The 26,795-nt window shown below is 44.9% G+C and overlaps 2 protein-coding genes across 2 annotated transcripts in view; one reads left to right on the top strand and one right to left on the bottom strand.

The window, feature by feature from the left end:
* The window catches only part of LOC145359156 (bone morphogenetic protein receptor type-2-like), a 215,339-nt gene that overhangs the window by 129,053 nt on the left and 59,491 nt on the right, over positions 1–26,795 (bottom strand). The window lies entirely within an intron of this gene.
* The window catches only part of naglu (N-acetylglucosaminidase, alpha), a 60,552-nt gene continuing 36,314 nt past the window's right edge, over positions 2,558–26,795 (top strand). The window contains exons 1-3 of the mRNA XM_080213372.1: positions 2,558–2,999; positions 13,910–14,057; positions 26,137–26,283. Of these exons, the coding sequence (XP_080069498.1) occupies positions 2,590–2,999; positions 13,910–14,057; positions 26,137–26,283 (705 nt within the window). The 5' untranslated portion in view covers positions 2,558–2,589. The remainder of the gene's footprint in view (positions 3,000–13,909; positions 14,058–26,136; positions 26,284–26,795) is intronic.

Here is a 26,795-nt window from a genome sequence, read left to right as displayed (position 1 = left end):
TGAAGAGCTTAACCCTAACATTTCCTCTGTACTTGCTTCCCAGCACCTTAAACCTGTGTCCTCTCATAGCGACCATTTCAGCCCTGGGAAATAGCCTCTGAGAATCCACGCTATCTATTCCTCTCAACATTTTATAAACTTCTACCAGGTCGCCCCGCAATCTCCTCAACCTCTTGTTCTTTATATAAGCATAAAAAGCCTTGGGATTTTCCTTAATCCTGCTGGCCAATGTCTTTTCGTTGTTCCTTTTAGCCCTTCTTACTCTTTGCTTAAGTTTCTTTCTACTTCCCTTGCATTCCACACTTGCTTCGTGTATTCCCAGCCTCCTAGCCCTGACAAATACTTCCCTTTTCTCTTTGATTAGGTTCACAATATCTCTTGCTTTCCAAGGTTTCCAAAACCTGCCATACTTATCCTTCATCCTTACAGTAATGTGCCGGTCCTGAATTCCTGTCAACTTAATGACACCTACCACCTGATTCCAAGGCCATTGGAATGCAAATGAATATTTTAAAACCTCACTGCTATAAACTGATGACTTAAATGCGTTTGAGAAGTTTGCGTGTGATTTCTCAATGTGCACACAAAATCCAACCTTATGTTCAGTAGCTTAGAAAACACATTTTGTGAAAAGGTGATCAAAGCAGGGTGATGGCCTCATGGTATTATTACTAGACTTTAATCCAGAAACCTAGCTAATGTCCTGACAGATGGTGGAATTTGAATTTGAATTCAAGAAAAATATATGAAATTAAAAATCTGTTGATGACCATGAATTGATTGTTGTAAAACCCAGCTGGTTCACTAATGTCCTTCAGGGACGGAAATCTGCTGTCCTTACCTGGTTTAGCCTACATGTGACTCCACAGCCACAGCAATGTGGTTGACTCTCAACTGCCCATTGAAATAACTGAGCAAGCCACCCAATTCAAGGGCAACTAGGGCTGGATAATAAATGCAGGCCTGCCAGAGATGCCCATTTCCCACAAATGAATAAAAACATGGACATTGAGTTAATGTCCACAGTGGACATTGTGGTCTTTCTTGATTTTCAGAAGGCGTTTGACAAGGTACCTCACAAGAGGTTATTGCAGAAGGTCAGGGGGCATGGAGTTGGGGGTAGGGTGTTAGCGTGGATAGAGGATTGGCTGTCAAATAGGAGGCAGAGAGTGGGGGTCAATGGGTGCTATTCGGATTGGCGGTTGGTGACTAGTGGAGTGCCCCAGGGGTCGGTGCTGGGGCCTCAGTTATTCACCATTTATATAGATGATCTGGAGGAGGGAGCCGAGTGTATGGTGTCGAAATTTGCTGATGACACCAAGATTGGTGGAACGGCAAATTGTGCGGAGGGTGTGGAGAGTCTGCAGAAGGATCTAGATAGGCTGGGCGAATGGGCCAGGAACTGGCAAATGGAATTTAATGTTGGCAAGTGTGAGGTGGTCCACTTTGGGAGGAATAATGGTAGGAAGGACTATTACTTACGTGGCGAAAGACTGCAGCATGTGACAGTGCAGAGGGACCTCGGGGTCCTTGTGCATGAGTCGCAAAAACCCAGCCTGCAGGTGCAGCAGGTGGTCAGGAAAGCGAATGGGATGCTGGCCTTCATAGCGAGGGGGATTGAATATAAAAGTAGGGAGGTCTTGCTGCAGCTGTATAGGGCATTGGTGAGGCCGCAGCTGGAGTACTGTGTGCAGTTTTGGTCGCCGCACCTGCGCAAAGATATTTTGGCCTTGGAGGGAGTGCAGAGGAGGTTTACTAGGCTGATGCCAGAGTTGAGGGGGTTGAGCTATGAGGAGAGGCTGAATAAACTAGGCTTGTACTCGTTAGAGTTTAGAAGAATGAGGGGAGATCTCATTGAGACGTATAAGATGATGAATGGGATGGATAGGTTAGAGGTGGAGAGACTTTTCCCGCTCAGAAAGGACAGTAGGACTAGGGGGCACAGCCTCAAGATAAAGGGGGGGCGGTTTAGAACGGAGTTGAGGAGGAACTTCTTCACTCAAAGGGTGGTGAATCTCTGGAATTCTCTGCCCGTTGAAGTGGTGGAGGCTGCCTCGCTAAATATTTTTAAGACGCGGGTTGATGGGTTTTTGATAAGAGAGGGGATTAAGGGTTATGGGGAGAGGGCAGGAAAGTGGAACTGAGCCACAACAGATCAGCCATGATCTTATTGAATGGCGGGGCAGGCTCGAAGGGCTAGATGGCCTACTCCTGCTCCTATTTCTTATGTTCTTATGTTCTTAAGAACGTGTAAAAAAACCTTACCCAAAAAAACTGACTCATTTCAAACCAGAATCAAACATTGGCCATTCTCCTGAAGCCTAAGTTAGTTGACATTTGCAGTTCAGCACCTTTGCTGCCTGGTGTGGTAAAGCTAGTGGCGTTTACTACCAATTAAATCTGTTGGGCTTTAACCTGGTTTTGTGAAACTTCTCACCGCATTCGCCGGAATTTTCCAGAACTTCCTGCCGCGCTATGCCAGAGCTCTGCTCTGATTGGTTGTTGTAGGAGCTCTGCTCTGATTGGTTGTTGCGTGTTCCCTGCTCTGATTGGTTGTTCTGGGAGTCAGATGCCCCAGGCTGGGTAGCTATGGCGGCGCCCAGGCTTTGGGCCTACGCGGTGCTGTTTGTGGCCTCGGTTTGTGCGGAGTCTCGTTTCGAGACATTAGCGCATCTGCGGCCGTCTGTAAAGGATGAGGATCAAACGCAGGCTGTGCGGGAGCTGCTGTACCGGCTGCTCGGGTCCCGCGCCCGCTATTTCCTGCTGACTGTGAACCGATCAATGTCAGGGCCTGAGGAGCTGGACCGGTTTGAACTGCGGTCTCTGCCGGATGGCCGTCTTTCTGTCCTGGGAAGCACTGGGGTGGCCGCGGCCACTGGACTTTATCGGTATCTGAGCACTTTCTGTGGCTGCCACATCTCCTGGTCCGGGGATCAACTCAAAATCCCCTTGCCGCTACCTGCCGTCCTCAAGCCCATAAGGGTCACCTCCCCTAACAGGTAACAGGCAGAGAGGCCTGGCTCTATCGCAGACTCGATGGATCTGCATTGTCGAGATTCTAAGGGTCTGACCCAAGCCTGTCATAATCTTGTACAACTCTAACAAATCGATTCCGAAAAAGTATATTGGACTCTGCTGAGTTTTTTCACCAATTCATGTTTTTATTTCAAATTTCTAACATCTGCAGTATATTTCTTCTATCAAATTCTCCTTTAATCTCCTTTCCTGCAAGGAGAACAACCAGTTTCTCAAATCTAACTTTGTACCTAAATCCTCTCATCCTTGGAACTATTATAAGAACATAAGAAATAGGAGCAGGAGTAGGCCATCCAGCCCTTCGAGTCTGCCCTGCCATTCAATAAGATCATGGCTGTTCTGAAGTGGCTCAGTTCCACTTTCCCGCCTTCTCCCCATAACCCTTAATTCCCTTGCCTACCAAAAACCTATCTGCCCGTGTCTTAAATATATTTAGCGAGGTAGCCTCCACCACATCAACGGGCAGAGAATTCCAGAGATTCACCACCCTTTGAGTGAAGAAGTTCCTCCTCAACTCCGTTCTAAACTGCACTCCCCCCCTCCCGCCTTATCTTGAGGCTGTGCCCTCTAGTCCTGCTGTCCTTTCTGAGCGGGAAGAATCTCTCTACCTCCACCTTATCCATCCCCTTCATTAACTTATACGTCTCTATAAGATCCCCCTCATCCTTCTAAACTCCAATGAGTACAAACCCAGTCTGTTAAGCCTCTCTTCATAGTCCAACCCCCTCATCTCCGGTATCAGCCTAGTGAACCTCGTCTGCACTCCCTCCAAGGCCAAAATACCCTTGTGCAAGTGCAGCGACCAAAACTGCACACAGTACTCGAGCTGCGGCCTCATCAGTGCCCTGGACAGTTGCAGCAAGACCTCCCTGCTTTTATATTCAATCCCCCTCGCTATAAAGGCCAGCATCCCATTTGTCTTCCTGATCGCCTGCTGCACCTGCAGGCTGGGTTTTTGCGACTATCTTTTCTACACCATTACTGAAGCCTTCACATCATCCCTAATAGCATCGAACACTACTCCAGCTGAAATAGAACCAATGTTTTCTAAAGATTCATTGTTACTTCCTTTATATTCCCTGTCTCGCTTTATAAAGTTAAGCATCCTGCATTCCATTTAGCTCTGAAAAAGGGTTGCAGAAGACTTGATGTGATTAGATTTATTATTGTTCCATGTATTAGCATACAGTGAAAAGTATTGTTTCTTGTGTGTTGTACAGGCAAAGCATACTGTTCATAGAGAAGGAAACAAGACAGTACTGAATGTAGTGTTACGGTCATAGCTAGGGTATAGAGAAAGATTGACTTGATGCAAGGTAAGTCCATTCAAAAGTCTGATAGCAGCAGGGAAGAAGCTGTTGTTGAGTCGGTTGATACGTGACCTTAGATTTGTGCATCTTTTTCCCAATGGAAGAGAGAATGTCTGGAGTGGGTGGGGTCCTTAATTATGTTGGCTGCTTTGTTGAGGCAGCGGGAAGTGTAGACAGTCAATGGATGGGAGGCTGGTTTGCGTGATGGATTGGGTTAATTCACGACATTTTGTGGTCCCTTGCAGTCTTAGGTAGAGCAGGAGCCATACCAAGCTATGTTGTTCGTCCATCGTCATCAATGAGGACCTCGACACCATTAGTCATTTTGAGGCTGGTTGCGGTGTGTCCGAAGATGACTGATCAGGCCAATTCGGGCACAGAATGCCCTGGCACGTATTGGATAGACTTGTGTAGACACTGTAGTTGTTGCACTGCTGGCTGTGGACTTGCGCAGCTCACGCTTAAGTTGTGCTTCAGCAATACACCTTGCTTTGTGAGCTTGAGAGCCTTTGTGGATGAGGAAGCGCCAGGTAGGGCAGTTTTGTGCCAGCGTTTCCCAGGTGGTCATGTCAATGTCAAGCGACATCAGGGAGGCTTTGTGTGTGTCTTTAAAATGTTTCTTCTGCCCTCCATGCGAGCATCTTCCAGCAGAGAGTTCCCAAAAAGGAGCTGCCTGGGTATGCATTCGTCTGACGTACGGATGACATGACCTGCTCACTGGCTTTGTGCTCTCAGCAGCAGTGTGTGGACTGATGGTAGACTTGCTCTAGAGAGAATTTCAGTGTCTGGTACTTTTTCTTGCCATCTGATGCGTAATATTCTGCAAGCTGTGATACAACCAGAAAGACTACAGTGCATCTGTAGAAGTTGGTGAGAGTCGTAGCTGACATGCCAAATTTCCGTTGTCTTCTGAGAAAGTAGAGGTGTTGGTGGATTTTCCTAACTGCATGCGAGACTAGGACAGGTTGTTGCTGATCTGGACACCTAAAATCTTGAAGCTTTCGACCCTTTCTACTTCATCCCCGTTGATGTAGACGAGGGCACGTTCTCCTTTATGCTTCCTGAGTTCGATGACAATATCCTTTGTTTTGTTAATACTGGGGGAGAGATTATTGTTGCAGCACCAGTTCACCAGATGCTCTGTCTCATTCTTGTACTCTGTCTCTGACCCACTACAGTGATGTCATCTGCAAAATTGAAAATCGAATTGGAGGGGAATTTGGCCACACAGCCATAGGTGTGTAAGGAGCATAGTAGGGGGCTGAGATCACAGCCTTGTAGGGCAGTGGTGTTGAGGATGATCATGGAGCCAGTGTTATTGCCTAATTTTACTGATTGTGGTCTTGTGAGTTAGGAAGTTCAGTACCTAGTCTCAAAGGAAGGTGCCACAGCCCAGGCCACAGAGTTTGGAGATGAGTTTCATAGGAACAATGGCATTGAAGGCTGAGCTGCAGTAAATAAATAGGAGTCTGACACATGTATCCTTGTTAATCTAGGTGTTCCAGGTTTGTGTGCAGGGCCAGGGAGATGGAGTCTATTGTGGATCTGTTGCGGTGATGGGCAAACTGTAGTGGATCCAGGTAGTTCGGGAGGTTGGAATTGATTTGTGCCATGATTAGCCTTTCGAAGCACTACGTAATGATGTATGTCAAAACCAACGGCTGAAAGTCATTGAGCATGCTGCTTGGTCTTTCTTAGGTACCAGGATGGTCATCTTCTTGAAGCAGATAGGGACCTCGGATTGTTGTCAAGAGAGGTTGAAGATGTCTGTGAATACCTCTGCCAGCTGATTCACACAGGATCTGAGTCCTCATCCGGGTACCCCAATTCTGGCCAGTCGCTTTCCATGGGTTGACCTTTGAGAAAGCTGCTCTGACATTTGAAACAGATACAGGTTCACCCAGGGCTTCCAAGGTGGAGGGCATGCTCTTGCTGACCTCTTATTCAAAACAGAAATAGAAGCATTGAGCTCATCAGGGAGGGGTGCTTACAGCCAGCAATTTTACGTGCCTTCATCTTGTATGTCTTGCAGACCTCGCCATGGTTGGCGGGAGTCAGTGTGGCGAGCATGGGACTCTAGCTTGGTCCCAAACTGTCTTTTGGCATCTTTGATGGATCCCCTTAGATCGTATCTGGCTTTCTTGTATAAGTCAGTGCCACCTGACTTGAACGCCTCAGACCTGGACTTCAATAAGCAGTGGATATCCCTATTCCTCCATGGTTTCCGATTGGGGAACACAGGAATTTTCTTCTTTGGCACACAGTCTTCTCACACTTACTAATGAAGTCCATTTCTGTAGTGGCGTACTCGTTCAGTCTGGTCGCAGAGTTTTTAAATACTGAACAGTTCACTGACTCCAAGCAGCCCCATTGGAGATCATCCGATTCCTCAGACCAACATTACGCGGTTTTCTTTGATGGATTCTCCCGCTTCAGTTTTTGCTTGTAAGCTGTGAATCTTGTGGTCTGATTTGCCGAAGTGTGGGCGGGTGACAGAGTAGTAGGCATGTTTGATATTTGTGTTGATGCAGAGATGCCGACGTAGGACTGGGGTAAACACAGTAAGAAGTCTCACGACACCAGGTTTAAGTCCAACCAGTTTATTTGATAGTAATCCCACAAGCTTTCGGAAATGGTGTTCTTTCATCAGGTGTGTGGAAGGTTCTGGCCTTTCTCTGACCAGAACCTTCTGCACAGCTGACGAAGGAACACCGTTTCCAAAAGCTTGTGGGATTACTGTCAAATAAACTAGTTGGACTTAAACCTGGCGTTGTGAGACTTCTTACTGTGATATTTGTGTAGCAGTGGTCTAGGATGTTTGGGCCTCTGGTGGAGCAGGAAACATTTTGGTGTTTGGCAGTATGCTCTTGACCTTGGCCCGATTGAAGACCCCGGCCGCGATGAACAAGGTCTCGGGATGTTTTGTGTCAAGGCTATTTGTAGAGGTATTTATTTCGTCTGGTGCGATCTTCATATCCGCCTGGGGTGGGATGTAAAATCCAGTCGGTAACGGAGATGAACTCCTGCGGAAGATAGTTGGGGTGGCATTTTAGCATCAGGTATTCTAGGTCTGGAGAGCAGAAAGTTGCCATGTCTAGGTACCACAAGGTGTTGATTAGGAAGGAGGCCCATCTCCCCTAGCCTTGCCTGTGGCTGCTGTGCGGTACTTTTGATGGATTGCGAAGCCTTCTGCTTGTAGGGCACACTCTGGTGAAGCCAGAGTGAGCCACGTCTCTGTGAAACAGGATAACTGCAGTCTCTCAATTTAGAACTGAAAGACTGCTGTGTACTCTGTTTCATTTGAAATGTTAACACTGTTAACAGATGCTGCCAGATCTGCTGACAGCATATAGTTGCAATTCCCGTTTCATTGCCTTTTTCATTTGTCCTGATTTAACTTGAGTTTGTTTATTTGGTTTGACCTTAAAAGAGGCCAAGCTGAATATAGAAAGTTGAGAAGGGAAATGAAATAAAAGGGGCAAAGAAAGAACCATAGAAAATGAAGCTCAGAAACAGGCCTTTTGGCCCTTCTTGTCTATGCCGAACCCTTTTTTTGCCTAGTCCCACTGACCTGCACTTGGACCATATCCCTCCACACCCCTCTCATCCACGAACCTGTCCAAGTTTTTTCTTAAATGTTAAAGGTCACCCCGCATTTACCACTTTATCCAGCGGCTCATTCCACAGTCCCACCATCACTCTCTGCGTGGCCCCCCCCCAATATTCCCTTTATACACCTCTATCAAATCTCCCCTCGTTCTTCTACGCTCCAGGGAATAAAGTCCTAACCTATTCAATCTCTCTCTGTAACTCAGCTTCTCAAGTCCTGGCAACATCCTTGTGAACCTTCTCTGCGCTCTTTCAACCTTATTTACATCCTTCCTGTAACTAGGTGACCAAAACCGCACACAATACTCTAAATTCGGCCTCACCAATGCCTTATACAACCTTACCATAACACTCCAACTTTTATACTTGATACTCCGATTTATAAAGGCCAATGTACCAAAAGCTTTACGACCCTGTCCACCTGTGACGCCACTTTTAGGGAGTTCTGTACCTGTATTCCCAGATCCCTCTGTTCAACTGCATTTTAAGAGTCCTACCATTTACCCTGTATGTTGTACTTTGGTTTGTCCTTCCAAGGTGCAATACCTCACACTTGTCTGCGTTAAATTCCATTTGCCATTTTTCAGCCCATTTTTTCAGTTGGTCCAAATTCCTCTGCAAGCTTTGAAAACCTTCCTCACTGTCCACTACACCTCCAATCTTTGTATCATCAGCAAATTTGCTGAACCAATTTACCACATTTGTCATCTATATCAATGATCTGGATGATAACAACAATGGACCCAACACCGATCCCTGTGGCACACCACTAGTCACAGGCCTCCAATCAGAGAAGCAATCCTCCACAAGCACTCTCTGGCTTTTTCCATTGAGCCAATGTCTAATCCAATTTACTACCTCCCCATGCATACCTAGCAACTGAACCGTCCTAACTAACCTTCCATGAGGGACCTTGTCAAAGACAAAGAATGTGAGAAAAGACTCACAGCTAACGTGAAAGGGAATCTAATTCCACAAGCATATAAGAGTAGCAAGATGGTCCAAAAAGAGATCTACTAGTGGAGGCAGAGAGCATGGCTGAGGTACTAAATGAGTGCTTTGCATGTATGTTTAACAAAGAAGAAGATCCTGCTAAAGTCATAGTGAAGGATGAGATATTTGGCAGACTGGATGGGCTAAAAATTGGTGAAGAGAATGAACGATATAGAAATGGTTAAAATTGTTATTTCACCAAGACTGGGTGGGATGTATCACAGGATATTGATGGAAGAGGGTGGCAATTGCAGCAATACTGATATTATCTTCCAAATCTCTTTCCGTTATCACAGCTGGACATGATGGAGGATTGCAAATGATGCATCCTTATTCAAAAAAAAGTATGAGGATAAGCACAGCAATTATAGGCCACTCAGGTTAATAGATGCCGGAATAGCAGCCAAATGGGTAGGGTGGAACACAAAAAGAAATAATGGAAGCCATTCGGAAAGGCATTTTGGTGATAATGGGAGGTTTTAATTTACATATAGAATGGAACACCTAATGTGCAAAGTTAGCCTAGATAAGGAGTTAATAGAATGTTTTTGTAATAGTTTCTCAGAGCAGCATGTTAGAAACATAGTCACTGAGCTGTTTTGCTTCTAGTTTCTATCACTGTTTGCTGTACAGATACATGGATTTGGGCCAGTGTCTGTGGAAGTTTACACGTTCTCCCCGTGCTTGTGTGGGTTTTCTCCGGGTGCTCGGTTTCCTCCCCAAAAACGTGCTCTTAGGCTGATTGGTGTTAACAAATTGTCCCTAAATTAGGCATCCCTCAATCTGGTTATAATTCCTTTATTGTGGAGTCCAATAGGCGTAGACAAAGGTCATAGGTAGAAGAGGGCACTCACAATGTTAAAATGGCGGCACGGACTTGTTGAGCTGAAGGGCCTGATTCCTGTGCTGTGTTGTTCTTTGTTCTTTTAAAAGTAGGCCATTTAGCCCTTCGAGCCTGCTCTGCCATTGATTTTGATTATGGCTGATCATCGAATTCAATATCCCGATCACCCTTCCTCCCATATCCCTTGATCTTTTTAGCCCCAATAGCCATATCTAATTTCTTTTTGAAATCAGATAACGTTTTGGTGTCAATTACGTTCTGTTGTAGCAAATTCCACACATTCACCACCCTCTGATGAAGGAATTTCTCCTCACCTCAATTCTAAAAGGCTTATTCTTTATCCTCAAACTATGACCCTTAGTTCTAGACTCCCCTACCATTGTGAACATTCTTTTTGAATCTACCCTGTCTAACCCTGATAGAATTTTATAAGTTTCTATGAGATCCCCTCTCCCTCTTCTAAACTCCAGTGAACATAATCCTGTAATCCTCATCATATGACAAACGTACCATCCCAGGAATCAGCCCGGTAAACCTTCGCTGTACTCCCTCTGTATCAAGGACATCCTTCCTCAGAAATGCAGACACCAAAACTGCGCACAATACTCCAGTTGTGGCCTCACCAATACATTACATAATTGCAGCAAAATATCTCTCTCCCTATACTCTAATCCCCTCGCTATGAGAACCAACATACCATTTGTCTTCTTTACTGCCTGCTGCACCTGCGTGCTTACTTTCAGCAACTGACGCGCAAGACCCCAAGGTCTCATTGAGATTCCACTTCTCTCAATTTACACCCGTTCATCTGTCTTTCTATTTTTGCAACCAAAGTGGATAACCTCATGTTTATCCACATTATACTGCATCTGCCCACACATTCAGGCAGCCCAAATCACACTGAAGAATCTCTGCATGTGTGTGGAGTTTGCACTTTTTCACTGTGTCTGTGTGGGTTTCCTCCTGGTGTTCTGGTTTCCTCCCATGGTCCAAAGATGTGCAGGTTTGGTTGATTGGCCATGCTAAATTACAGGAGGGATGTGGAAGCTATTGAAAGGGTGCAGAGGAGATTTACAAGGATGTTGCCTGGATTGGGTGGCATGCCTCACGAGGATAGGTTGAGGGAGCTCGGTCTTTTCTCCTTGGAGAGACGAAGGATGAGAGGTGGCCTGATAGAAGTGTGTAAGATGTTGAGAGGCATAGAACGGGTGGATTCTCAGAGGTTTTTTCCCAGGGCTGAAATGGTTGCTACGAAAGGACACAGGTTTAAGGTGCTGGGGAGTAGGTACACAGGAGATGTCAGGGGTAAGCTTTTCACTCAAAGGGTGGTGGGTGAGTGGAATCAGCTGCCGTTGGTGGTGGTGGAGGCAAATTCGATAGGGTCTTTTAAGAGACTTCTGGATGAGTACATGGGACTTAATAGGATTGAGGGTTATAGGTAAGCCTGTAGGTAGTGATATTATCGGCGCAACTTGTGGGCTGAAAGGCCTGTTTGTGCTGTAGTTTTTCTATGTTATATGTTCTAAATTGATCCTTTGTCTCAGTGGATTAACAGGGTAAATTTGTGGGGTTATGGGACTAGGGCCTGGGTGAGATAGTGGTCGGTGCAGACTTGATGGGCTAAATAACCTCCTTCTGCACTGTAGGGCTTCTATGCATTCTCACAGCTCACCCTCCCACCCAGCTTTGTATCACCCGCAAATTTGGCAAATATTCAGTTCCTTCTTCCAAATCATTAATACGTAACGTGAGCAGTTGGGGTTCCGGCACAGATCCCTGCTGAACCTCACTAGTCACTGGCTGCCAATCAGAAAAAGATCGGTTTATGCCAACTCTGTTTCCTATCCCCTAAACAGCTTTCTATCCATCTCAAGACATTACCTGAAATCCCGTGTGCTTTAACTTTACATAATAGTCTGTTTATGTGAGATCTTGTCAAAACCCTTCTAAAAATCTAAATAAACCACATCCACTGCTTCTCCTCAGTCAACTCTACTCATTACATCTGTCGTGCCTGCTGCACGGTCTGTTTTAATCCTTATACGGTGGACAAATAACTGCGAGTAGACTTCTTGTTAGCACAACCAATACTTACTTAAGACACACAATCAATAATCATTTACCCAACCAGCGATAAGTTATCTTTAGAGAAAATACTAGAGTTCAAGTCCAATATAAGACCTTAACTTAACTTTGCATGACTGGCAAGTACCCAAGCAGATATTGACCTTCATCTGTGCATTGGCCTCAGTCGTCCTCTGTGTAGTCTGGTCACTTGGTCTGGACTGGCACTCTGGCTCTGGTCTTCCTTCCTTCTCGGGTATGGTGGCTCTCCTCGTGCTGGTCATCGCTGGCGATGGTCACCGATGTTGTAGCTCATTTGTGGGGCCAGAGAGAGAGAGAGCGATTCTTGGTTCTGCAGCACCTTTTATACCCCATTGGGTTTCACGCTCCTTTTGGCCATTGATCAGGACTTCATCATCCTGATCGATAAAGCCCAATTGGGTGCTGCCATACCAATCTCTGGGTGTGTCCCCAACAGCCACGTCTGCAGGGGGTAGGGGCACGTAGAGTACACACCTCCCTCCCAAATAAGGGGTTATGGCGCCCTTATGTCTGGTAGACAACCCGGTTTGACCAGAAAGTCTCTTTTGTCCTGGAGATGACTCGTATCCTGTGGATTCACCCGTGTGGGTTGCGGCCTGTTTATCTCTGTTTTATGTTCACCATGTCATTTTAGTGCTTGCCCAATTGTTCCAGAGTGCTTTACAAATTGCCATTTTAGATGGCCCATTTGGCCACACATCCCAAAAATTCCAATTTGTCAAGCATGATTTCCCTTTTGTAAATCCATGCTGACTTTGTCTAATTATACCACTGCCTTCCAAATGCCAAATTATGAAATCCTTGATAATAAACTCTAGCAACTTTCCCAGTACCGACGTTAGGCTCACTGGTCTATAGTTCCCTGTTTTCTCTCCACCTCCCTTTTTGAATAACAGACGTACATTAGCTACTCTCCAATCTGTAGAAATTCCAGAGTCCAAAGAATTTTGGAAAAAAATTACTGATTAGTCTACTATTTCCAGGGTCACTACCTTAAACACTTGGGATGAAGATTATCAGGACCTGGAGATTTATCCATCTTGAATCCCATCAGTTTCCCTAAAACCATTTCTCTAACTAATGCTGGTTTCCTTCAGCTCCTCACTAAACCATGTTTCTCTCAGCACTTCTAGTACATAGAGGTCATACAGGTTTCCAGCATGGAACATGCCCTTCAGCCCAACTTGTCCATGCTACCCTTTTTATTTAACAACAACGCTAATCCCAATTGCCCGCGTTTAGCCCATATCACTCTATATCCACCTTACCCATGTGATTGTCTAGTCGCTTTTTAAAAAACAAAATTGTACTCGCCTCTGGTAGTGTGTTCCAGACACTCGCCACCCTCTGTGTGAAAAAATTGCCCCTCTGGACACTTTTGTATCTCTCCCCTCTCACCTTAAACCTATGCCCTCTAGTTTTAGACTCCCCTACCTCTGGGAAAAGATATTGACTATCTGGCTGTTCCATGCCCCTCATTATTTTATAGACATCTATAAGATCACCCCTAAGCTTCCTAGGCTACAGAGGAAAATGTCCCAGTCTATCTAGCCTCCCCTTATAACTCAAACCATCAAGTCCCAGTAGCATCCTAGTGAATCTTTCCTGCACTCTTTCTAGTTTAATGATATCCTTTCTATAGTCAGGTGACCAGAACGTTATCTGGACTCTCAACGTCAGCTCTTTTCTCTCCTTATAGATGCTGCCAGACCTGCTGAGATTTTCCAGGATTTTCTCTTTTGGTTTTAGATTCCAGATTCTGCAGTAATTTGCTTTTATCAAGGACACTATAACCTTCTTCCTATGTTGGGAAGTAGTAATTTAAGCTCCTGAGTGCATACCAGGCTTGAGGTGTGCTACATGTTTTGGTGTGCACAGCTTGAGGAAAGAAAATAGGATTAAATTGTATGTAATTTTGATGCACCTTTAGTATATACCTTCACAGAATATTAGACTAAATCTCTGAAAATTGATCCCTCTTTAGTGATATTTTCTTAATGGTTATCTTTAGGTTCCGTTACTATCAGAATGTTTGTGCATACAGCTATTCTTTTGTCTGGTGGGACTGGAAGCGTTGGGAGAGAGAAATTGATTGGATGGCATTGAGTGGCATTAATCTGCCTTTGGCATTTACTGGTCAAGAAGCCATATGGCAAAAGGTAAGGGTTCCTGCAAGTTTTAAATCTATTTAGAATAATGGACTAGTAAGCACATTTTCTAATCTAATTGAGAACTTCACATTATTTATTGCAAAGGAAAATAATCTTACAAATGCAGTTGAAGCTTTCAGATCTTTAGCTTGTTTTATTCTTTTACAAAAGTATGGTCTCAACATACTACTGAGTGCCATTTTGAGTACAGTGTTCGTACAAGCCTTTTCTCCAATGTAATTTTTTCAAACAGAGGGTGGTGAGTGTCTGGAACAAGCTGCCAGAGGTAGTATAGAGGTGGGTATAATTTTGTCTTTTAAAAAGCTTTTGGACAGTTACATGGGTAAGATGGGTATAGGGGGATATGGGCTAAACGTGGGCAATCGGGACTAGCTTAGGAGTTTTAAAAAAATAGGGTGGCATGGTCAAGTTGGGCTGAAGGACCTGTTTCCATGCTGTGAACCCCTCTGACTCTGAGTCTAACTGAGCACCAGTCCTTAATCCGGCAGAAATCAAACTTCAAATGTTCACTGGAGAGTCCATTCCATTACTTGGGGCATTGGAAGTCCAATTTGCATCTAATAATCAAGAAACAAGAGCACACATCCTTGTGGTCAAAGAGAAGAGGCCGAGTTTGCTAGGATGTGACTGGTTCAGCAAAATTTCAGTGAATTGGGGTAAGATCGAGCACACAAAGGTGACCCCTGATGTTGTGAAGAAGGATCTGGATGTGTTCAACGATGAACTGGATACATCATGTGGTACTACTGTTAAATTTGACGTAGATCGTCAGGCCACTCCGTGCTTTTTCAAGCCCAGACAGTGTCCTATGCCATGAAAAGGAAAGTGGAGGAGGAGTTGAAATGGCTGCAAGGCTTGGAATTATTGAACCTGCTCACTCTTCTTGTTGGGCAGCTCCACTTGTTTCTGTCCTTAAAAACGATGGTGCAGTGCATAGGTGTGGTGACAACAAGCTCGTCATTAACCAGGTTTCATTTAGATGCTTATCCATTACCTCTTGCGGGAGACGAGACTTTTTTAAAACTGGACATGAGCCACACATATCAACAACTCCTGCTAGAGGAAGGTCCAAAACAGTGTGTGATCATCAACACATGCAAAGGGTTGTTCATGTGCAATCATTTGGCTTTTGGCATACCCTTCAGTCCACAATCTTTCAAAGGGTGATGGACAGCCTGTTACAAGAATTCCTTAGGTTTCAGTCTACTTGGATGGCATCTTGGGCGGCACGGTAGTACAGTGGTTAGCACTGCTGCTTCACAGCTCCAGGGCCCTGGGTTCGATTCCCGGCTCGGGTCACTGTCTGTGTGGAGTTTGCACATCCTCCTCGTGTCTGTGTGGGTTTCCTCCGGGTACTCCCGTTTCCTCCCACAGTCCAAAGATGTGCGGGTTAGGTTGACTGGCCAGGCTAAGAAATTGCCCCTTTGTGTCCAGGGATGCCTAGGTTAGAGGGATTAGTGGGTAAAATATGTGGGGATATTGGGGTAGGGCCTGGGTGGGATTGTGTTCGGTGCAGACTTGATGGGCCAAAGGGCCTCTTTCTGCACTGTAGGGTTCTATGATCTAATTACAGGGAAGACTGAGGAAGCATACTTCAACAATCTGGATCAAGTTTTAAAAATGTTTTCAGAGGCAGGACTGCATCTGAAGAGGAGCAAGTGCATTTTCCAGGCACAAGATGCAGAGTATCTAAACCATAGAATCACTGCACAAAGCTTGTCACCTGTGGAGGGGAACCTTCAAACCATTAAGGAAACTTCAGACCTCAGGAATGTCAGAGCTTAGGTCATTTTTGGGCTTAGGAAACGACTATGGAAAGTTCTTGTCAGTCATAACATTGTTGGCTCCATTGTATCTACTTCCGCACTAAGAAACCAAATGGAATTGGGAATCTGCCTCTGCAAAGAAGAAGACTTTTAAAAATGTGAAAGCTGTGCTGCAGTTGGCTAATCTGCTAGTCCATTTTGATCCAGATAGGGAACCATTCCCAGTGGGGGGCGGGTAAAGCTAGTGGGCTCTGAGAATGCTGTTTTAGGCCCATTAATCAAATTGAAATTCTCATTTCAATATGATAATCAGCAGGGAGCTGATTACGCTCAAAGAAGCGCCAGGGAGACTCGTGACCATCTCAATCAGTGCAGAGGGCTGAGAGAATCCCAGCCATTGTATCTGTGTGTCAGTCTTGGGTCATGTGACATGCCCCTATTGATGGTTAATTGCAGCTTAACAATTAGTTTCTGTGCTTGTGACTAGGATTCCATTGTTCTTCCTTAGGAGATAGCCAGCTTGGCTATTAGCATTTCTTCCAGTAATGAGTTTTGATCTTTTTTGTGAGTGCAGGATGGGAGAGCCAGTTTGTCTGCATTTCTGTTTTTGGTGAGTACAAGGGGTTAGAATAACCTGCAGCCCAGGGGTCACATGCAGCCCATCAAGGTTCTGAGTGCAGCTTCACCAGACATTTTGTTGACTGTTGCCCTCATGCAAGGTTGCCACATTCCACTGATTTCAGTCCATGTTTTTCTTTCTCCTACCGGTGTGACTGAAGTGATTTGCATGTAAAGCAAGGTCAAGTGCACTGAGTTGCATACTGCTCACAACATTAATTGAGAGAGCCATGTGCTCCCTCTGTGTCCAAAGCATCAGTATTTCTATTGTTTTTACCATTTGAAGTTGATGCATTAAGCTACAAATCATTAAACATTTTCTATAACTCATTACGAAATATTTAGCATGTATTAAATGTGTTTAATCTTATTCATGGGGCCATAGTTCTTAAATAGATACCTTTACATATTCAAGTGGATGAAAAATGGGCAGAAGTTCACAAAGTTGTATTATTGATGGGTTATAGCAAAGAGGTGTTGTGGGTAGCTCGTGAAGTACCAGTCAGAGGTCATTTGGGAATGAGGAAAATTCAAGCTAAAATGCAAAAACATTTATATTGGCCTAGACTGCATAAAGATGTGGTTGAATTTTGCCAGACATGTCACACATGTCAGGTAGTAGGAAATCCTCAAGAGCTAATGGAACCAGCACCCTTAATACCTTTTCCAAAAAAAGAGAGAGTGGTTGACTCAAGTCGGACGTGGTGGCCTTGAGGAAGAGTTCTTGGAATGCTGTCAGGATAGTTTCCTTGAACAGTATGTAACGGAACCCAAGAGGGAGCGAGCTATCTTAGATCTGGTTCTGTGTAACAAGGCAGGTAGAATTAGGGATCTTCTTGTGAGGGATCCTCTTGGGACGAGTGATCATAGTATGGTTGAATTTCTGATGCAGATGGAGGATGAGATAGGGTCCCAAACCAATGTCCTCTGCTTGAACAGAGGGGAGGGTGATAGGATGAGGGCGGAATTGGCAAATGTAGATTGGGGGCGCAGATTGGTTGGTAGGACAGCTGAGGAACAGTGGAGGATTTTTAAGGAGATCTTTTTCGGTACTCAGCAGAAATATATTCCGGTGATAAAGAAGGACTATAAGAAAAGGGATAACCAGCCGTGGATATCGAAGGAAATAAAGGAGAGTATTAAATTAAAAACTGCTGCGTAAAGAGCAGCTAAAAATAGTGGGGAATTAGACGATTGGGAAAGATTTAAAAAAACAACAAAGAATGATAAAGAAAGGAAAGACAAGAGTATGAAACCAGACTAGGTCTAAATATAAAAAATGATAATAAAAGTTTCTACAGATATATGGCTAGAGTGAATGTTGGACCCTTGGAGGACGAGAGGGAGGATTTAGTGGTGAGTAACAAGGAAATGGCTGAGACTTTAAATAAGTTTTTTGTCGGTCTTCACGGAGGAGGACACAAAAAGCTTGCCGAATATTAAAGATAGAGGGTTGGTAGGAAATGAGGTCCTTAATGCAGTTACTGTCACTAGAGAGGTAGTGCTTGGTAGACTAACGGGACTGAAGGTGGACAAGTCGCCAGGACCGGATGGAATGCATCCCAGCGTTCTGAAAGAAATGGCAGAAGCAATAGCAGATGCCTTAGTAATTATTTATCAAAATTCGCTGGACTCTAGGGAAGTGCCGGTGGATTGGAAAACAGCTACTGTTACGCCACTGTTTAAAAAAGGTAGCAGACAAAAGGCGGGGAACTACAGGCCGGTTAGCTTAACGTCCGTAGTTGGAAAAATGCTAGAATCCATCATCAAAGAAGAAATAGCAGGACACCTAGAAAGGAACGGTTCGATCAAACATCCATGCAAGACTTCTTGAGAAGGTGAGAGGGCATGGGATCCAAGGGCCTTTGGCCTTGTGGATTCAGAACTGGCTTGCCTGCAGAAGGCAGAGAGTGGTTGTGGATGGGGCTTTTTCTGAATGGAGGTCAGTCACCAGCGGAGTGCCTCAAGGATCTGTTCTGGGACCCTTGTTGTTTGTCATTTTCATAAATGACCTGGATGAGGAAGTGGAGGGATGGGTAAGTAAGTTCGCTGATGACACTAAGGTCGGTGGTGTTGTGGATGGTCTGGAAGGATGGCAAAAGTTGCAGCAGGACGTAAATAGGATGCAGGACTGGGCGGAGAAGTGGCAGATGGACTTCAACGCGGATAAATGTGTAGTCGTCCATTTTGGCAGAACCAACGGGATGAACGAGTACACTATCAAGGGCAGAAGTCTGAGTAGTGTTGAAGAGCAGAAGGATCTTGGGGTCCGGGTCCACAGGACTCTTAAATCGGCCTCGCAGGTGGAGGAGGTGGTCAAGAAGGCATATGGTGTACTGGCCTTCATTAATCGAGGGATTGAGTTTAGGAGTCGGGAGGTAATGCTGCAACTTTACAAGACCCTTGTCAGACCTCATTTAGAGTATTGTGCGCAGTTCTGGTCGCCTCACTGTAGGAAAAATGTAGAAGCTATTGAGAGGGTACAGAGGAGATTTACAAGGATGTTGCCTGGACTGGGAGGCATGCCTTATGAAGTTAGGTTGAGGGAGCTGGGACTCTTTTCCCTGGAGAGACGAAGGTTGAGAGGCGACCTGATAGAAGTTTATAAAATGTTGAGAGGAATAGATAGGGTGGACTCTCAGAGGCTATTTCCCCGGGTTGAAATGGTCGCTACGAGAGGACACAGATTTAAGGTGCAGGGAGGGAAGTTCAGAAGTGATGTTAGGGGTAAGTTTTTCACTCAGAGGGTGGTGAGTGAATGGAATCGGCTGCCGTCAGTGGTGGTGGAGGCGAACTCGCTGGGGTCTTTTAAAAGACTTCTGGATGAGTATATGGGGTTTAATGAGATTGAGGGTTATAGATAGGTCTGTAGGTTGGCAGGTGTTGATGTCATCGGCGCAACTCGTGGGCCGAAGGGCCTGTTTGTGCTGTAGTGTTCTATGTTCTATGTTCTAAACAGACGCAGCATGGATTCGTGAAGGGGAAGTCATGTTTATCGAATTTACTGGATTTTTATGAAGATGTGACTAGTGCGGTAGACAGAGGGGAACCGGTGGATGTGGTGTTTTTAGATTTCCAGAAGGCGTTTGATAAGGTGCCTCACAAAAGGCTGCTGCAGAAGGTTACGGTACACGGAGTTGGGGGTAAGGTGTTAGCGTGGATAGAGGATTGGCTGCCTAATAGGAAGCAGAGAGTTGGAATTAATGGGTGCTTTTCTGGTTGGCAGTTGGTGACTAGTGGCGTGCCGCAGGGATCGGTGCTGGGGCCTTAACTGTTTACCATTTACATTGACAATCTGGAGGAGGGGGCTGAGTGTAGGGTAACAAAATTTGCTGATGACACGAAGATGAGTGGAAAAGCGAATCGCATGGTGGATGCGGAAAGTCTGCCGAGAGATCTGGATAGGCTGAGTGAGTGGGTGAGGACCTGGCAGATGGAGTATTACGTTAGCAAATGCGAGGTTATCCACTTTGGTATAAATAATAGTAGGAGGGATTATTATTTAAAGGGTGAAAAGCTGCAGCGTGCTATGGTGCAGCGGGACCTGGGGGTCCTTGTTCATGAATTGTTAAAACCTCAGTCTGCAGGTGCAGCAGGTGATCAAGAAGTCAAATAGAATGTTGGCCTTTATAGCGAGGGGGATAGAATATAAAAGCAGGGAGGTCTTGCTGCAAATGTACAAGGCACTGGTGAGGCCGCAACTGGAGTAGTGTGTGCAGTTTTGGTCCCCTTATTTGCGAAAGGATATATTGGCCTTGGAGCACAGAGAAGGTTCACCAGGCTGATACCGGAGGTGACGGGGTTAGCTTATGAGGAGAGATTAAACAGACTGGGTCTGTACTCGTTGGAGTTTAGAAGGCTGACGGGATCTTATAGAGACATATAAGATAATGAAGGGGCTAGATAGGGTAGAGGTAGAGAGATTCTTTCCACTTAGAAAGGAAACCAGAACTAGATGGCACAGCCCCTGCTCCTATTTCTTATGATCTTATGCCATGGTTAGTGAACAAGCCCGATTTCAATCTTGCGGCCCACTGAAATGGAGGGCCGCTCATGTGGCTCACTCAGTAGCTTAGATGTAGAGGTCACAGGTTTGGAAGGTGCTGCCTAAGGAGCCTTGGTGAGTTCTTGCAGTACATCTTGTAGATGGTACACCTGGCTGCCATTGCTCGTGGGTGGTAAAAGGAATGAATGTTTGTGGTTAGGGTGTCTCACACAGTGGTTAGCACTGTTGCCTCCGTGCTAGGGCCCCGAGTTCAATTCCAGCTTCGGGTGACTCGTTCTGGTGGAGTACACACATTCTCCCTGTGTCTATGTGGGTTTCCCTGGGGTGCTTCAGTTTCCTCGCACAGTCCAGAGATGGGCAGGTTAGGTGGATTGGCCAAACAAAATTACCTCTTTAGTGTCCCAAAATATTTAGAGATTCGGGGGGATAGCAAGGATAGGATAAGAGTTGGTGCAGGCTTGAGGGGTTAAATGATCTCCTACACAGGAGATCTGTGATTCAATTAAGTGGGCTGCTTTGACTTGGTTGAAGGATGAACATAAGAACATAAGAAATAGGAGCAGGAGTAGGCCATCTAGCCCCTTGAGCCTGCCCCGCCATTCAATAAGATCACGGCTGATCTCAAGTGGCTCAGTTCCACTTTCCCGCCTTCTCCCCAAACCCTTAATTCCCTTGCCTACCAAAAACCTATCTACCCATGTCTTAAATATATGTAGCGAGGTAGCCTCCACCACTTCAACGGGCAGAGAATTCCAGAGATTCACCACCCTTTCAGTGAAGAAGTTCCTCCTCTGTTCTAAACTGCACCCCCCCTTATCTTGAGGCTGTGCCCTCTAGTCCTGCTGTCCTTTCTGAGCGGGAAGAATCTCTCTACCTCTACCCTATCCATCCCTTTCATTATCTTATACGTCTCTATAAGATCCCCCCTCATCCTTCTAAACTCCGAGTACAGACCCAGCCTATTAAGCCTCTCTTCATAGTCCAACCCCTTCATCTCCGGTATCAGCCTAGTGAACCTCCTCTGCACTCCCTCCAAGGCCAAAATATCCTTGTGCAAGTGCGGCAACCAAAACTGCACACAGTCCTCCAGCTGCAGCCTCACCAGTGCCCTGTACAATTGCAGCAAGACCTCCCTGCTTTTATATTCTATCCCCCTCGCTATGAAGGCCAGCATCCCATTCGCCTTCCTGATCACCTGCTGCACCTGCAGACTGGGTTTTTGCGACTCATGCACAAGGACCCCCAGGTCCCTCTGCACCGTAGCATGCTGCAGCTTTTCGCCCTTTAAATAGTAATCCCTCCTACTATTATTCCTGCCAAAGTGGATAACCTCACGCTTGCTAACATTGTACTCCATCTGCCAGGTCCTCGCCCACTCGCTCAGCCAAGGTGATTTGATACAGGTGTGCAAAATATTGAGAGGAAGAGATGAAGTAGACAGGATAAAGTTGTTTCCCTTGGCGAAGAATTCTAGAACCAGGGGACATAGATTCAAGATAAGTGGCCATAGGTGTAGAGGGGACATGAGGAAGAAATTTTTCACAGAGGATGGTAGGTGCCTGGACTTCGCTATCCAAGTTGGTGGTGGGGCAGAGACCCTAAACTCTTTCAAAAAGTACCTGGATCTGCACTTTAAGTGCTGGAATCTACAGGGCTATGGGCCAGGTACAGGAAGGTGGTGTTAGAATGGGCACCTGGGCTGGCATGGGCAAGGTGGGCGGAATGGCCCACTTCTGTGCTGTAGCTTTTCTATGGTTCTATGAATAATGTTGAGCTTCTTGAGTGTTGCTGGACCTGTGCTCATCCAGGCAAGTGGAGAGTATTCCAACACAGCCCTGAGTTCACAGAATCTCTTTCAGCCATTGTATCTGTGCCAGCTCAGACAAGTGTTATGTCTCAGTGCCATTCTTCAGTGCCAGCCTGTTTCTCTGTACCGTAGAGTACCTTGACTCTATTCAAACAGTCATCGAATGGCCACTTGAATGCCTGGATTGAGCGATTGACTTGTAAACAGGCTTTGGGGAGTCAGGGGGTGAGTTCCATTGTAAAATGACATTTTGTAAAGCAAAGGCAAAATGTAACCTAAAGTTGCCGCTGTGGATTGTTACTGTCACCATCTCTCGGCATTTACGGGATTGACCAACAAACAGCGTGGAGAGGAGGAGCAGAGCAAAGGGTGATGTGAAAGACGTCGGCATAATAGGCAATATTATGATTATTATTTGAATTGGTGTAAATTGAGAGAGGTGGATACTCAGCGAGACATTGGTGTCCTCATGCATCAGTCACTGAAACTAAATGCGCAGGTACAGCATGCATTAAAGAGGCAAATGTATATTGGCCTTCATAGCAAGAGGATTTGAGTATAGGGATAGGGATGATTTGCTACAGTTAGGCAGGGTGTTGGTGAGGCCAGGCCTGGAGTATTGTGTGCAGTTTTGGTGTTCTTATCTGAGAAAGGATGTTCTTACTATAGAAGGAGTACAGCAAAGGTTTCCCAGGCTGATATCTGGGATGGCAGGTCAGTCACATGAGGAGAGACTTAAGTCGGTTAGGATTATATTCAGTGGAGTTTAGGAGAGTGAGAGGATCGCATAGAAACTTAAAATTCTAACAGGGTTAGACAGGATAGATTCAGAAAGAATGTTCCCACTGGCGGGGGAGTCCAGAACTAGGAATCATAGTTTGAGGATAAGGGTGAATCTTTTAGAACTGAGATGAGAAATTTCATCACCTAGAGAGTGTGAATGTGTGGAATTCACTACCGCAAAGTAGGTGGCACAGTGGTTAGCACTGCTGCCTCACAGCAGTGCTCAATTCCCGGCTTGGGTCTCTGTATCTGTGAAGTTTGCATTTTCTCCCCGTGACTGCATGGGTTTCCTCCAGGTGCTCCGCTTTCATCCCCTAGTCTAAAAGACGTGCTGGTTAGGTGCATTGGCCATGCTAAATTCTCCCTCAGTGTACCCGAACAGGCTCCAGAGTGTGGCAATCCCGGGATTTTCACAGTAATTACATTAACGCTGCAATGAAAGCCTACCTGTGACACTAATAAACTTTTTAAAAAATCGCTTCTCTGTATTTACAGGACTGACCAACAGACAGGGCAGAGAGAAGGGGCAGCGTGAAAGACATCAGTAGATTGTCCCTGTGTGCAAATATTGCAGTGAGTGGAGTGGGATCACATTTCGAGACTGAGTTTTTGGGGCAGCATCAGGCTTGTTTCACTGGGTTACCGATTAACATAAAGCCATGTCAATGTTTGTCTTATCAGGGGTGAAACTGCAATTCCTTTCCCTGCTGTAACTGATTAACACAAGGCAATGATCAATTCACAATGAATGACATGTATGATGGTTTCACAGAAACTGATCAAGGCCTATTCCTCCTGAGAAAGTTGAGGTCAGAAGCGGTTCTGTTAATGAATGACCTGGGTGTCTATCTCTGAAGTTCAAAGGCACTTCACCTCCCATAGGGAATTCAGGTGCAAATCATATCTTCAACTCTTGCCTCACCAACCAGGGTCCTGGTGGCAAATCCCCTCTGTTACTGTGCTCACTGTACAATGAAGTATGAAATTCCAGAATCTGAGAAAATAATAATAGCTATAATAATGAGTATAGATCTCAAACAGAAGGCCAATCCTATGATCGGGTGACTTGGAGCAAATGTTTTTAAGTTTATTTGTTCAGCAGAAATCCAGTTTTTAAAAATAATAGCAATAAGGATCGAGTTTTGAATACAGTGTTGGATTTCTTTTCATGTTGTAGGAACCCAACACTTCCTGGTGATGTTATGCTGCTATCTCTTAAAAACTTAGTATTATTTTGTATAGTAATCTTCTATGTGGCACCTTACTGAGGTCCAAATATATCCTATCTACAGCATGCCCTTCATCCACTTGGTACTTCATCTATCAATGAATTATAATCAATTATTTTTAAGCACGATTTCTCTTTGCTGAAACCATGTCTATTGTACCTGACTGCACTATGATTTTTGAAGTATCCTGCTGTAACTTCCTTAATAATTATAGAATCCTGCAGTGCAGAAGGAGACCCATCAAGTCTGCACTGACAACAATCACACCCAGGCTCTATCCCCATAACCCCATGTGTCTATCCTAGCTAGTACCCCTGACACTAAGGGGTAATTTCTTAGCATGGCCAATCAACCTAACCCACACATCTTTGGAGTGTGGGAGGAAACTGGAGCACCGGAGAAAATGCACCCAGACCTGGGAAGAATGTGCAAACTCCACACAGACAGTGACCCAAGCCAGGAATTGAACCTGGGTCCCTGGCTCTGTGAGGCAGCAGTGCTAACCATGTGCCACCGGTGATAGATGTTCAGCTAACTGGCCTATAGTTCCCTGTTTACTGTCTCCCCCCACCGCTTTAATGAAAGTGTTATATCAGTAATTTTCTAATCTGCTGGATCCCTGCCTGAATCTAAGGAATTTTGGAAGATTGTCAACCAATGAATCTACTATCTCTGCAGCAACTTATTTTAAGACCCTAGGATGTAGTCCATAGAACCCTACAGTGCAGGAAAAAGGCCCTTTGGCTCATTGAGTTTGCACCGAACACAATCCCACCCAGGCCGTACCCCCATATCCCTACATATTGTACCCACTAATCCCTCCAACATACACATCCCTGGACACTGAGGAGCAATTTCTTAGCATAGCCAATCAACCTAACCCGCACATCTTTGGAGTATGGGAGGAAACCGGAGTACCAGGAGGAAACCCACGCAGACGTGAGGAGAATGTGCAAACTCCACACACAGTGACCCAAGCCGGGAATCGAACCCAGGATACCCCGGAGCTGTGAAGCAGCAGTCTAACCTCTGTGCTACCGTGCCGCCCACGGTCCTTGGGACTTGCCAGTCCTTATTCTAATAGCTTCCCAGTACCATTTCCCTGATGATGGTGATTTGTTTTAAGTCCCTCCCTCCCTTTCACTTGGCTTTCAAGAGTTTTAGGGAAGTTTCTACAATAAAAGCAGGCACAAAATACCTGTTCAAAGTTTTTGCCATTTCCTTGCTTCCCACTATTAGTGTCACCACACTCATTCTCCAGAGGACCATACTCACTATAGTTACTCTTCTGCTTTTTTAAATACTTGTTGAAATTATTATCATCTATTTTTATATTTCTGTCTAGAAATATAAAAACATAACTGTTTTACTAAGTGTTTATAACAGTGTGACTAGCAACAACTGTCTAAATACTGACCTGTTTATGTCATCCTGAAGTCACATATAGTCCTGTGAAATTCCTATTTTGTGACTTCTATATATTTTGATTTGTGCACTCTATGCCCAAGTTCAAATTAATCGTAAAAATGGAGAATAAAAGTTGATCTCAACTTCCAAGGTTCACCACTTCCAACTTGTCTTCAATCTGAGCAACCCCAATCCTTTGTTTCTAGGCCATTAGCCATCTTCCTAACCTTGTTGCGACATTTCCTCTTGAACCAAACGTTTATCAAATGCTTTGTGAAAAATCCATATCCATGTTGCAGCTTGAATATGTGCATTTAAATTTTATACAATATTGCCAAGATTTGAATCCCAGTGTTCATAGTCAAGAAGCTATTTGAGCCAAAGTTGGTCACTTTTTAATGCTCAGAATTGCAGTTTATTCAAAGCAATGATGAATGATATTTCATTTTAGGTATACATTTCACTTGGCTTTAATCAAACGGAAATTGACAACTTTGTTGTCGGCCCAGCATTTCTTGCATGGGCTCGTATGGGGAATATGCATAGCTGGGCTGGACCATTGTCAAACTCCTGGAACAAAAATCAACTGAATCTGCAGGTAACAATCAGCATTGCCAAACTCTTGGTGTTTTTGGAATATACCTTTTATATTTAAGCTGCTAATTACTTCCTGCGATATTATGGATTAAAGTACTGTGGCAAATGTCCTAAAATATTCATATTTGCTGTCTCGTACATGTAAGATACATTAAATCCTAACAAACTGCCATTACAAATTATTGTCAACCAGCAAGCAATTAACAAAACTGTACAAAGTTATTTTAAAAAGAACAGAACTAACTTGGGAATGATTCACTGGCTACAATCCAGCCAGGGAGTCCATGTGGCCTATAAACAATTAACCTTTGCTTTTGATTACACTTCTTGTAACTTGATTCCTTGTAAACTCTGTTACTTAATAAAATGCAGCTTACTTTTGTTAAAATCGTGTCATATTCATGGGCCTGAATTTTACGTTGAGAGTAAGCCTGAAATCAGTACAGGCGAGAGCAGATGTGAACCTACTGTCATCGCAATTGCATTGACTGACCGATGAATGGCCATCCCAGC

The sequence above is a fragment of the Carcharhinus amblyrhynchos genome, chromosome 27, assembly GCF_965287045.1.
Source record: "Carcharhinus amblyrhynchos chromosome 27, sCarAmb.v2.hapA, whole genome shotgun sequence".
In the NCBI taxonomy this organism is placed as follows: Eukaryota; Metazoa; Chordata; class Chondrichthyes; order Carcharhiniformes; family Carcharhinidae; genus Carcharhinus; species Carcharhinus amblyrhynchos.
This window is presented reverse-complemented; position numbering and strand designations above follow the sequence as displayed.